The sequence below is a fragment of the Ptiloglossa arizonensis genome, chromosome 12 (genome assembly GCF_051014685.1).
Source record: "Ptiloglossa arizonensis isolate GNS036 chromosome 12, iyPtiAriz1_principal, whole genome shotgun sequence".
Lineage (NCBI taxonomy): Eukaryota > Metazoa > Arthropoda > Insecta > Hymenoptera > Colletidae > Ptiloglossa > Ptiloglossa arizonensis.
The window spans coordinates 8,035,267-8,048,104 of record NC_135059.1 but is presented as its reverse complement, the minus strand read 5'-3'; the positions used below and the strand labels follow the sequence as shown (position 1 = coordinate 8,048,104).

At 35.4% G+C, this 12,838-nt stretch overlaps 2 protein-coding genes across 8 annotated transcripts; one reads left to right on the top strand and one right to left on the bottom strand.

Moving 5' to 3' along the window:
• The first annotated feature begins 45 nt into the window (after positions 1-45).
• Pig-a (phosphatidylinositol glycan anchor biosynthesis class A) lies at positions 46-3,202 on the top strand. 2 transcript variants are annotated; one of them, XM_076323682.1, is made up of 8 exons: positions 46-398; positions 478-713; positions 803-959; positions 1,033-1,212; positions 1,291-1,525; positions 1,612-1,909; positions 1,986-2,346; positions 2,412-3,202. In XM_076323682.1, the coding sequence occupies exons 2-8, from the start codon at positions 586-588 to the stop codon at positions 2,502-2,504; spliced, it is 1,452 nt and encodes a 483-aa protein (XP_076179797.1). In that variant the 5' UTR covers positions 46-398; positions 478-585; the 3' UTR covers positions 2,505-3,202. The 2 variants fall into 2 exon arrangements, with proteins under 2 accessions (XP_076179797.1, XP_076179796.1); XM_076323681.1 differs by having other exon boundaries at positions 46-713.
• A 119-nt stretch (positions 3,203-3,321) lies between these two features.
• On the bottom strand, positions 3,322-12,829 carry LOC143152987 (GIGYF family protein Gyf). 6 transcript variants are annotated; one of them, XR_012993685.1, is made up of 17 exons: positions 12,737-12,829; positions 11,938-11,982; positions 11,624-11,855; positions 10,493-10,666; positions 10,073-10,274; positions 9,778-9,991; positions 8,701-9,694; positions 8,266-8,616; positions 7,838-8,149; positions 7,676-7,768; positions 6,939-7,366; positions 6,653-6,854; positions 6,377-6,583; positions 5,793-6,198; positions 5,487-5,716; positions 4,515-5,377; positions 3,322-4,215 (listed from the first exon to the last, which is right to left on the bottom strand). XR_012993685.1 is itself a non-coding variant. In XM_076323675.1 (16 exons), the coding sequence occupies exons 2-16, from the start codon at positions 11,967-11,969 to the stop codon at positions 5,252-5,254; spliced, it is 4,203 nt and encodes a 1,400-aa protein (XP_076179790.1). In that variant the 5' UTR covers positions 11,970-11,982; positions 12,737-12,829; the 3' UTR covers positions 3,322-5,251. The 6 variants fall into 6 exon arrangements, 4 of the variants coding, with proteins under 4 accessions (XP_076179790.1, XP_076179793.1, XP_076179792.1 ...); XR_012993686.1 differs by having other exon boundaries at positions 4,592-5,377; XM_076323675.1 differs by having other exon boundaries at positions 3,322-5,377.
• Positions 12,830-12,838: the final 9 nt, after the last annotated feature.

Genomic DNA, 12,838 nt, shown 5'->3' with positions numbered 1-12,838 from the left:
TTAAATTTCTAAATATTATTTTTTTCACAAAGATACTATTTTATTATAAATATATAGGTTACGAAATAACCTATTTACTAGTTTGACAATATATTTCACTGGTAGAGTGAAAAAATTTCAATTTTCCCGCGATCGACTATTGATCTTCGAGACACAAAACCTCGAGATTATTGATTTGGTGAAATCGAACGTTATCATAGCGATTCGATTTAAATGTATCGTTGCTCCACCCTGTTACAAATAATGGGTTCTCGTGATTATTGTTGCATATTTTTATTACAGCGAATATATTAATACTGAAATATTTAACAGTAATAACAAAAAATGAAGATTTCAATTTTTTTTGGTTATATCTAAGAAAATTAGAAAAAATCATTTACACACGTAGTATAGAAAGCGTACATAAATCGTTACTTAACCTTTCCTAATTTTCTATAAGTGTAATACGTTTTTTGAATTTAATTTTGTTTATTGTAGAGATAGTAAAGATAAAAACAATTTTTCCAAGGCTGTTTCATATAAAAACTGCCTATAGATTCAGAGTATGATAAGGTTGTTGATAATTATTGATTCCCACGTGCATCAATGCACAGGAATTTTCAACAAATTCTGGAGATTCACGAATACATTGAATGTATAGCACGCGTTATCTTCTTATATGAGTCATGTTGCTGTACGGGTGTAAAAATGAATACCATAAAGCATAAAATATGGTTTGTAATTTGTACTAATAAAAAAATGGTTTTATTCATGTACATGTTTATTCGATATTTATAAAAGACCATATTATACATATTTGCAGCATGGTTTCTGACTTCTTTTATCCTAATATGGGTGGTGTAGAGGAGCATATTTTTAATTTATCTCAATGTTTACTGGGACGTGGGCATAAGGTTGTAGTGCTTACACACTCTTACAAGAATAGAATTGGAATACGTTATATGACAAATGGCCTGAAAGTATGTACCAGATATGATTTATTAATATAGGATGTTTGCTTTTACTTTGAGATTATATTGTCTTTTATTCAAGGTGTATTATATACCAGTAAAGGTTTTCTACAATCAATGTGTTCTTCCTACAATGATTTGTTCCATTCCTCTCATTAGATATATCTTTATAAGAGAAAAGATTCAAATAGTCCATGGTCATTCTGCATTTTCTGCCCTTGCTCATGAGGGAATGCTAATTGGTCGATTAATGGGACTAAAAGTAAGTTGTTCATTGTACAGAAGGAAAATGAACATTTAATGTTTTCTCTTTGTTTCATATTTATGTTTGGAATTTCAGACTATTTTCACTGATCATTCACTTTTTGGTTTTGCGGATGCATCTGCAATCTTAACAAATAAATTTCTGGAGATATCATTAGCCGATTGCAATCATTGTATATGTGTATCTCATATAGGAAAGGAAAATACAGTATTAAGAGCTAAGGTTCAGAAAGAGAAGGTCTCTGTTATACCAAATGCAGTTGATACTACATTATTTATGCCAGATATTAGTAAACGAGATGATAGTTTTAGTAAGTTTTCTTCTGTACTCATACTTGTTTAAAATAACTAGGAATAGCTATGTGATATTACTAACATTGCCTATTATTAATTGTAGTTACAATAGTCGTAGTGTCGCGACTAGTATATCGCAAAGGCGTCGATTTATTAGCTTGTATTATACCCGATATTTGTAGTCGGCATGAGGATGTGCAGTTTCTGATCGCTGGAGATGGTCCTAAAAGGTGGCTTATAGAAGAGGTACGAGAAAGAAACTTGTTGCAACATAGAGTCACATTACTTGGAAGTTTGGAACATTCTGAAATCAGGCATGTCTTGAATAAAGGTCACATTTTTTTGAACACTAGCCTCACAGAAGCTTATTGTATGGCAATTGTTGAAGCTGCCTCATGCGGGTAAAGTATCAAATTTAATTTCTAATCCTAAACCAGAATATATGATATTCATTTATAATATTCTCACTCATTACAGTCTACAAGTCGTCTCAACAAAAGTTGGTGGCATACCTGAAGTATTACCTTCTGATTTAATTTATTTAGTAGAACCTACAGTACCTGCCCTTATTGAGGGGTTAGAGTCTGCCATAATAAATTACAGAGACGGCAATACTAAGTGTCCTTTCGAGACACATCAAAGAATAAGTTCATTTTACAATTGGTTTAATGTAACCAGGAGAACTGAGATAGTGTATAATTTAGTAAAACAAGAAAAGAAACAGAATTTAGGTGAACAATTGACAAGTTATATTCGAAGTGGAGTAGTACCATACTTGCTCGTTGTATCATTGTGCTACATTATTTTACAAATTTTACAAGTTCTTGTTCCAAGAAAGGTGAGTTATAAACTTTATAGATGAACAATTATTTCATTTGCTGACTGATGATCAAATATTTCCAGTATATTGATATTGCAAAAGATTACACAGAGATAAACGTTATTCATACTCAGGGAGAAGGAAAAGAAGAACAATATTTCATCCGTAAGAGCTAAAGTAAGGTTCAAGAATTTATGTATTTTTCACCAAGCATTCCTACCAATTTGTGTATCATTGATATTGTTACTTTTAATGCATTTCCTCACACAAGAGGAGTAATTGAATGTTTGCAAGTATACCTTTTTGATGACATACTTTTATGTTGTATAAACGTGTATCTATAAAAAAAAAAACAAAGAAGTACAGTCCAAAGTACAAATATAATTGTTAGCGAAAAGCAAGTCGATAAAAAGCAGTTTTTATTGTCATTCTCCTATTATCACAAACGCATTTCAGTCATACTGTTCGTAAAAATAGTTTCATGTTTTTTTTTTAGAGACTTTTTTTATTATGATAGGTAACATCGTATGAATTGGTGTGTTCGTATAATATCGTAACTGTTTATAATTATAGTTGCCGCAACACTTATTCACATGTAAAATATATTGCATCATTGACATTAAAAAACACCTACGTTATGTATAGGAATCGCTCGCATTTACAATTCGTGATGTGTGTTTATTTATAACATAATCCATGCGATATTTCGAACTTAATGCGCCAACAATACTGTGATAAATTAATCATATACATGTATGTGCCTGTTGTATGTGTGTTCAATGTGACTTTGGTTTCCATTTTGTTTCATAACCACCGAGTTACAAGTTCTACGAAATTTAGCTCAATTAGCTAAGTTTGTATAGAACAAATACAAAATTGTTTTTATATTTTCAGACAGAATTATTCGTTTCAAAATACTTTATAAATTACCTTCCAAATGTATAAAAATTTTGATGCTCAAAAAGTAACAAATAAAAAAATGAAAAGGCTAAATTGAAAATATAATAATATTTATTTTTATTATGTTGCACGTTAGATACAATAATAATAATATTATTAATACAATATCAATTACCTGATTTTGCCTATTTAATTATCCTTGTATTACTGTACATTTATCTATTTATACATAAATCTTTCACGTAAGGGTTTGTGATCTTCTCCTAAGAACATTTTTTTATTTCTTGTACTAAGAAGAAGATCAATGAACCTTAATTAACAACCATTATACTTATTAAGAGCGATCAGATTTTTTGCAACATTTTCCGCGCTTATGAAAAGAGTATTCGTACCGCTTAATTTTTTTTTAGTCCAAAAATTCTTAAATTCAATTAGAAAAAAAAACAAATTAAAAAAATCAATGTTTCCAAACGTGCTAAAATTCTCTCCTTCGACTCTCCTCATATTAGATAGAGGTGGGACTCGTATGTAATATGTATACTTACAATTAACACTTTACAAAAGATACTGTTTTCTAAATATTGCATTAATGAAATCTTACATAAATTCTTCGTTCAGCGGTTATCGATTTATATTGACCTTGGGTATTATTATAAGAAGTACATGCCGACGAGAGTGAGATCCACACGTAGGCACACGCAGTCATCAATCAATCCGGAATTTTCTTATGTGCTATGTAAATTTCTCAGATCAGAGTCGACAGTACACAATTTCTAAACATTACACGAGCTTACTTTCACATTCTTTTTTTTCATTCTGGAGCAAAACAGGAGAATGGAAGATAGATCGTTCCCTTTATAAATCGTACAACATGCAAGTACTATATTTTTTTCTTTTTTCCTTTTACGTGTATTTAAAGCGTTAAGAAAGTACAAGAGGCTTTCGTTTCCCTCGCAATGTCAGCTGCCACTGAGTCATTACAGTTCCCTTTAATAAGTATCTTTCGTTAATCTTTCGATTATATAATATAATACAATTGCTGCTTATATTCATTCAATCAAAATATTTTAATTGCTCTTAAAAACAGTCGGTAAATTGATCGAAAAGAAATTTCCAACGTATCAAACGTAAGATATAATCGTTATTTTTTAAAACACAGTGAGAAATATAATCCATGGTAAAGGTCGTGTTAACGTGATGTTACGATAAAGCGAAAAATCCATAGGATTTATATATACAACATACTCGGTGCATTCGGTACAATTTAACCACCGATGCACACTCACATAAACAATGTGCTTGATCGATGTTCTGCTGATCAGATGCACGCATATTTAACAAATTTGTTTTCGTCGCTGAATACCTCTTTGTTTTTCGTCCGTGAGCACATACTGCTTGCAACTGCGATGTTTCCGCGTGTACGAGTTATCGATCGGCATAGTATCTTCGTTCACGGTGAATAATGATGAAATATTACAAAATGTTTTCAATAATGTATATGTATATGTGTACGTGTTTGTGTTGTGTTCGCGCGCGCGCGTGTGTGTGGGCACACGCGTGTGAGTATGTATGTACGTATGTATACCGCGCAAATAGAAGATGAGTGTCACTTCGCGTTCGTAAAGTATTTCTTTTCATTTGAGTTAATTATATACAACAGAGTTCTTTCTCTTAAAGAGTGTCTTTCAGTTCCGTTTTAAGATGGAAGTAATGCCACGCTGCGAAAATTGGTGTCCTAAGGCGCCCATTAATTCTCGAGTAAAGGATACAACGGGAGACTAAGATTATCCCTGCCACGCATAATCATATAAAAATCGTGTATGCATGTTGTATGTATATATGTATGTGTGTGCGTGTGTGGTGTATGTATGTAAGTATGTATGTATACGTTTAGTAAAGTACTCGCAACGGGTTCCTTAGAACTGTAATTTGGCATCTACAATAAATAAATAACGAACCGTATTTGTCGGGCCAAGCGTCGCAGGATTTCCACGGTAACGGTCAGAACCGTTCCGGGATCAATTCAAATACCTTCACCGTAATCGCGATCGCCCACATTGATACGATCAGGCGCTGCAGTCACGCTAAAGCCAAGGATCCTATTATCGACTTTGTACATTTTTCCTTTCTTTGGCTTCTTCGACTTTCCCTAAAAAATCGTTTCCGTTCACTTTTAGGAATATATACATCTCGATAAAATTCTACAATTCTGTCAAAAAATAGCTACAGAATATTTTGTATTATCTATCTAAAAATACCTTCACTTCCTGAAACTCCATGGGTGCATTAGGATTAACAGCGGGGGCCGGTTTGCACAAATCATCGGCTTGAGCCTGAGGTCGCTGAGCCGACCGCCATTTGCTACGTTTCTCTAAAAATTGCTTAACGAATTCTGAGCTCTGTTTGTTATCACCGAGGTAGTCTCGTACGTATTCCTTCACCTCATACGCTGACTCAATATCTCGCAGGAATCCAATGAACGTGGGAACTGTGAAAATAAAATATTCATTAGATAAACCATAACAAACCAAACCAAAGAAATGAAAGGGTCTACCATAACTTACTGTCCACAGACACCTGTAAACCGCTCAGAGCTTTGTTGCACCATTGCGTAAAATCGTCAGTCTTGGCAGTGTTCTGTTCAAACAACTTCTTCACCAACTCTTCTTCTCTCTTGTTTTTGCTCTTGTTTGCCTTGTTGCTTTGCTGTTGTTGCTGGTTGACAACAGACGTCTTTGCAGTTGCGGCTAGCTTAGCTGGTTGCTTTGGAGTTGTAGAAGATTTGATTGGCATAGGATCATCCCAGAAACCACTGGTACCGCTATTACTGGACCAAGCTTGACCACCACTGGACGTACTTGAATTGGCCCAGCTCAAGCACTGGGATGCGGTGCCCCAAATCCCAGCGTTTTGCAACAGGCTCGCTGATTCTTTCTGGCCGGCCTTTTCTTGTCGTTCCCTTTCTTGCTGCTGAAGTGTCAGCAATAATAATCAGCGACATGTAATTATCGTTCAACAATAATCACCGACCGATTATTAGATTTTTACAACGAAATCTCGAAACAAATAAAAAATATTAATAATCTATTAATTATAGTACGATGTAATAATTATACAATGTTGAAGTGTAAAGAAAAGTAATAAGTACCTTTAACTTGGCAATATGCTCCTGCTCTTCCTGTTGAATCTGCGCGAGATTCTTCACTTGCAGAAGCTTGGGGGAAACAGTAGATTTCTCTGCCCACTTAAACTGCAATCTTTTAGAAGAGTCAGTCACTGACGCTTCCTGAGCGGCTTCCATGACCTTCTGCTGCGCCAGTTGTTGTTGCATTATTTGTTGGAACCGTTGTTCCTCCTATAATACAATTTATGGATTCAATGTACTACTCATATGATTAACAGTACTTAATTAATTCTTACGCACTGCTTTCTTTTCTCGTTCTAGTCTTTGAATTTCAGCGAGCGAAGCAGCAGGAGTAGCAGGAGCTGGTGCACGAGGTGCCTGCGCCCAGGGTGCTTTACTCCTTTCTTGTAGTTTACGAAGTGCTTCCGCCTCGCGTCGCCTTTGTTCCGCCCGACGAGCTTGCTCTTCCGCTTCAGCTTGCTTACGCGCCTCTGCTTCTTTTCTATAGTAATAATAAAAGTATAGTTATATATATGGCAAAAGTATGGTTTTGCAACCGTGTAATTAAGTAATAAATAATCTATACCGCATTCGTTCTTCCTCCTGTTTTCGCTGTTCCTCTTCTAATTTTTTTCGTTTTTCTTCCTCTCTCTTTTGCTTCTCTTCCTGTTTTTTAAGTTCTTCCTTCTTACGTTTCTCCTCTTCCAGCTTCTTCCGCAAGTTCTCTTCTTCTTGCTTTCGCCTCTCCTCCCGCTTCTTCTCTTCCTCCTTGCGTTTTTTCTCTTCTTTCTTCTTCCGTTCTTCTTCCTGTTTACGCTTCTCCTCATCTTTCCGTTTCTTTTCCTCTTCCTTCTTCTTCCGTTCTTCATCTTTCCGTTTCGCTTCTTCCGCTTGTCTGGCTTGATCTTCCTTCTTTCGTTTTTCATTCTCTTCTTCAGCTTGTCGCTGTAATTCCTCTTGCTTTCTCAATTCCTCTTTCTTTCTGTCTTCCTGTAGCTTAAGATTTTGTTCTTCCTGTAATATACCAACATTTTAATCCTTGGTTCTACTTTACACGATAAATTAAAATATTACCAGTGCCATTCTTCGGGCAGACATCATCTACGAGAGAACTCGTTATTTTATATACATTTTTTATAAATAAATATTCTTTTCTCTAATCCATAGTGGTGTTCATTCTTTTTTTCACACGTTCACTATTCATTACTTATATCTGTTTATGCATAACAAGTTCGTTTTTATAACTTGTAATTGGTGTCCAGTGACAAACATGAGAACTCTTACTTGACAGTCAACGTTTTATTCTCTTCATAACGTACTCACCAATATCTGTTGTTCAGTCTTTATTTCCTTAGTGTGTAAATCCCACAGTGAAGCAGGCAATTGGCCAGGAGGTACTGCAGGTATCGGCCCAACCTGTAACATTTCAGTTGTACTAAACTTCTTACAATTATACAAAAAGAATTAAAATAAATTAGTATATACCTGTGCCAACCAATTCTGTGCATTAAATTGTGGATTTATTTGTGGTGGAGGCTGTGGCCACACAGTATCCATATGAGGCGTTTGTGGATGACCATTAGCATTAACATTGAGCTGACGTAACAAAGATTTTATGGGATTGTCTTCTTGCGTCGCAGGTGGTGTGGAATTTATATTCGACTGCTGAATTCCAGGAATATTCTGTACACCACCCATCTGTTGTATAAGCTGTTGTATAGGATCCACTGCAGGGGGATGCACAGATGTGGTAGAATGTGGATTCGACGTCAAATGAGTCTCCGGCTGTGTTTTTGCCTGTGAATAATTGTATTATAAAAATTTTACATTACAATTTAGTCATATTTAGATACTAAATATGACAAATCAACAAATATAATTTAGTACTAAAACGATACAAGTTTCGCACAAACCTGTTGCATTTGGGAAAAAAGCTGCATGACAGGATTTGAAGCTTGAGGCGAAAGATGAGGTACAAATGGATTCGTAGAGATTGGCATCTCTGGGATCTCCGAGTCTTGAAGAACATACTGAAAGATCAGTTGATTCTGTTCGACGGAACTCAATGTCGCCCAGTGTTCCGATTGAGAGAGCTTCGCTATAGCTGATGTTCGCATTTGCCTAAGGAGTAACTGTTGGTTCTGCAGTAAACGTACTTGCTGATATTGAAGTAGAAGAAGCGGGTCTTCTATACCAGCTTTTGATAACGCGGATATGCCAGCAGGTACCGTGTTAGGAACGGAAGGTATTACTTGATCCGTTAACTGAAGCAAAGAACAAAAATAAATCTTCCATTGCACGTAATTCTGGTAAGTCTTCATTAAATAAAAAAAATCACAGAAAAATACCTTTAAGGGAGGAACAGAAGGCCCAGGTGTAAATGGTATTCTACCGCAGATCTTCATCAACTCCCCTAAAGTGGTGTACCGCTCGTCGCAAGTTCTTCTTACCATTAATCCTACGGTGAAGTAACCAGCTTTACACCATTCCGCCATTTCGCTTGCTAAGAACGGACCCTGAACTTCACCCTGCGGATCACGGTAAAACCATTTCTCCTGTCCATTCGTAGATGGAACTGTGGAAGATTGGTTACCAATAGAAGGCGGTACACTAGCAGTTTTCTCCCTGTGATTCTCTTCGTCCGCCATCAATTTAGCTACTAATGCGTTTGCCTCTTCCTTCATTCTATCCAAATCGTCATCGCTTTTCTGCCTCGCGTTCTCCGTCCCTGGACAATGTACGATGGTTTTTTGAGGCTCTGTTTGCAAAGGAACTTGTCTTTTTGTAGTGGGCGTGATCGGATCCACCGTTGTCACCTCCGTTTGGACCTCTTCCCTAACCTGTGTTTTACTAGGAGATTTATTATTTCCTGAGTCGACTGGTGGTACTTTCTCAATCTCGCTTTGTTCCGTACTTATTGCTACTGTGCTTCTCTTTTGCGAAGTTTCGGACGAAGTCGACGTTGATGTATTGACGGGCGTGCTATCCGTCGTCGTAACAAGTGGTTTCGAAGGAGAACTGCTTCTTCTCTCCTTCTCGATGGTTTCGTCTTTATCGTCGAGCGGATTCAAAGACTTCGGTCTTTTCTTATTAATTGTATTAGTTGTATTGCTGGGAACGCGAATCGTTGCTTGTCCTTGAGTCGAATTATAAGATAAAGGCTTTCCACTACCAGACTTCGTTGTACCAGCAGTACTCCCTTCGGAAACACGTCGAGTCCTTGATTTTTGAATACCACCCGCACTAATCACCCCGTCTTCGTCATCATCTGAATATATTCCGCCGTGGAACGCACCCGAAGCATCAAAACTTCCTCCGCTTTCACTGGGATTTTCAGTGGCCCTAAAATAAATTTTCATCATAGGTAGTAAGAAAATCAGTATCTGCGAGTTTTTATTAACAATAACAAGATTTTCAAAATGCACCATTCAGGAAGGTTGTCATGATGGTTATCATGATGATTTGATTCCCAAGTACGTACGATACGAGGAGTGGGATGGTGACTCAAATCATGTGGAGTTCTGTGATTTCCACGATGTTCCCATCTACCACCACTAGTTCGACCATCTTCAGTATCTCCTTCGTTTCTATCTAATCTATCTCTATCCACACTCCCACCTTCACGCCAACTGGTTCTACCTGAGAATGATAATTTATGTCAGTAATAATATAGTAGTAATTGAATTGAATGCTTTAAAAATTTATTATACAAATATTTACCCCATTTACGCCAACCGTCATCATCTTCTGCACCACCACGATGACGTCGCCAATTACCTTCCATAAGAGAACTACCACTAGCCCCACGACTTAATTCCTTTCTAGGACTAGTAGAACCATTCCACTCGCCCGGATCTGAGGCTCCATTTCTTTCCGACCACCCACGTTCACTTTGAGATCTATCAAATGGGCGGTTTCTTCCCTGGATATGAAATAGATTTACTGATCAATTAAAACAAATATCCCCCCCCTTTTTGTTCGTATAAAAAATATTCAATTTCTTAATACCATATTTTTTTTAATGATATGAATTTATTTGATCTACAAGATAAATAAGGCAATAATTAATATTTTTACATTTCCAGTACTACATTTACATTTAATGTACCTTATATTGAAAAAATAAGGTAAGTTACATACTTGAAACGATTGACTGTCGATTCGGGTTCCATCGCCTGAATCGTCAAAACCAACTCCACGGGAATAATGAGATGAATACAAGCTACCTCTTCCATTCCTCCCACGTCCTCCACGATCGACACTCCCACCTCTTCCACGACCGCCAACATTAGTTATTCCTCCATTCCACATTCGCTGAAAAGATGCAATATGTAAACAAATTAATTCATTATAAGTTTAACAAGTAATTTGTATTATTGTTAAGTAAAAAATAGTACTTAAACATGTACATGTGATATGAGGTTTCATTACATAAATTCTTAAATTTGCAATAAATACATAATAGAAAGAACATATAGAAAAATATAAAGTGATAACAAAATAATGATGATTATGTAAAATACACAACAGTAGATAGGATAGTGCTCTGAAGAACTAGCACAAGGGCTCCAGTGTGTTATATTTTTAGATCCAAACTGACTTCACGAAGCAGTTCTCAATATACAGGGTGGACCAATTAAATGAGTACACCTGAATATCTTTGTTGCTAATAAATATATGAAAAAAATATTCAAGATAAAGTTAAACTGTACGAAGAAGCAAATAGGGTTTTGGAAAAATTCTTTCTTCAAAGTCATCTTTTTTAAGATTTTAAAATCATCAAAGTTTTGTTAAATGAAACCTTTATAAACAATAAATAAATACTGTTAAAAAAATATTTCAAATGAATAATGTAAGGAATGTTTAATCATCTCCTCAAACTTTAATATCTTATTTTAAATTTTAAATATCTTGTAAAGTACACATTTTTTTAACACTTCTTCTTAATAGTTTTATATGCAGAATCATATGAATATACAAAATAAATATATATATATATAGTTCCATTAAACAAAAACATTAATGATCCTAAAATATCAATAAAATGATACATGCTTCCATTTAACTGCTCCATCCTGTAGAATACACTGATAATATATGATTATTAAATAACACTAATTATTATTTTAAACAACAAATTAGTGAATACACAAAGTGCATGAATAATTTAAAAACAATTTATTTTCATTAATTAGATCAAGTATCTTCTAAACATAGTGCTTCTTAAATGTAAATATCTTATTCTATATAGGAATATATTTAATCAATTACCGTTTCATCTTCTGTCATCTGTATAAGAGCCAAGGGAAGCTGAGTTTTCTCAACATACAATGTTGAAAAATTTGTTAATGGTTCAGGAGGTTTACAATTACGGTCAAACAAAATCAACATCTCTTCTCGCCCATATCTATGTTCCGCTAATTGATAACGCGGGGTAGTTAAACTTGTAGTACCTCCACCACCTCCGCTATTATTGCAACTGTCTCCAGACAGATTGCGCAACCTATGTATTCATTACAAAACATTAAAATGTATGAGTATGAATCACATGATACTTTATGATGATATTGTAAAACATTACAAACCATTCTGGACCAAATTTCATAGAATCCGTCATGACAGGCTATTTGCTGAAAAAAGGTTTTATTACATAAACAGTTGTAATGTTTTGTTACATTATATAGAATAAGAACTGTGTAAATGATTTTTAAATGATAGATAAAGAAAAAGAATAATGAAGTTTATGCTTGAATCACTATAGAAGTATGTTAAAAGAAATAAAATCAGTGATTAAGAGCCAATTAATATTCGACTGCTTTATAAAGTTGCATGACAATAACGACAAAAGTGCGAAATGCAGTCGGTCGGTAGATCCGTAGAAAATCGTGTCGATGACTTTTACCTGTTGCTCGACGAAAATCAAGCAAACCATGTGCATTGAATGCCGACACTGGCAACGGTAGTGAACTATGTGTTATTTTTGAGAGGCAGTCAAGAAATGTGAAAAAGAATGGAGCAAAAGTGAGTTCGATAACAGAGCACGGTAGACGTTAGCAAAGTACTTGTCCAAAAGCTGTGATTCTTTTTGAGATCAGTCAGTACCGATGCTAATGCCACGCGACAAGAGAGAAACGTAGGAATTGTTAATACTTTACAAGCATTCAGTTCAATGGAAATGGTACGCATTTATTTATACGACATGTTCCTAAACAGACCGATTTCCAAGAGCCCAGGTGGCAACATTAACCAAACTTTTTTTCGCTCACGAACGTCATGAAAGTTCACGAGTAACGATCTATCTACCGCAAATATTGCATTGGCTTTCCCGATCATTCGTGAAGCAACGGATAAGAGTACAAATTGATCGATGAACTAGAGAAATACCTCACTGATCTTCGAAATTACTGAGGACAGCAATACAACACACCAATATGGCTGATAGTTTTTTTGGAAATAGAGCGCATGCGGGAATCGCTGGTACACCTG

What these genes read in the sequence shown, in the direction of transcription:
- Pig-a (XM_076323682.1), top strand. Translation starts at nt 586, where the DNA reads ATGCACAGGAATTTTCAACAAATTCTGGAGATTCACGAATACATTGAA. An exon ending in TAAACGAGATGATAGTTTTA is followed by an intron (nt 1,526 to 1,611) that starts GTAAGTTTTCTT and finishes TATTAATTGTAG; the next exon opens with TTACAATAGTCGTAGTGTCG. An exon ending in AAGTTCTTGTTCCAAGAAAG is followed by an intron (nt 2,347 to 2,411) that starts GTGAGTTATAAA and finishes AAATATTTCCAG; the next exon opens with TATATTGATATTGCAAAAGA.
- LOC143152987 (XM_076323675.1), bottom strand. Translation starts at nt 11,969, where the DNA reads ATGACGGATTCTATGAAATTTGGTCCAGAATG. An exon ending in AGATGACAGAAGATGAAACG is followed by an intron (nt 10,667 to 11,623) that starts GTAATTGATTAA and finishes GCATCTTTTCAG; the next exon opens with CGAATGTGGAATGGAGGAAT. An exon ending in TAGAACGAGAAAAGAAAGCA is followed by an intron (nt 6,584 to 6,652) that starts GTGCGTAAGAAT and finishes ATTGTATTATAG; the next exon opens with GAGGAACAACGGTTCCAACA.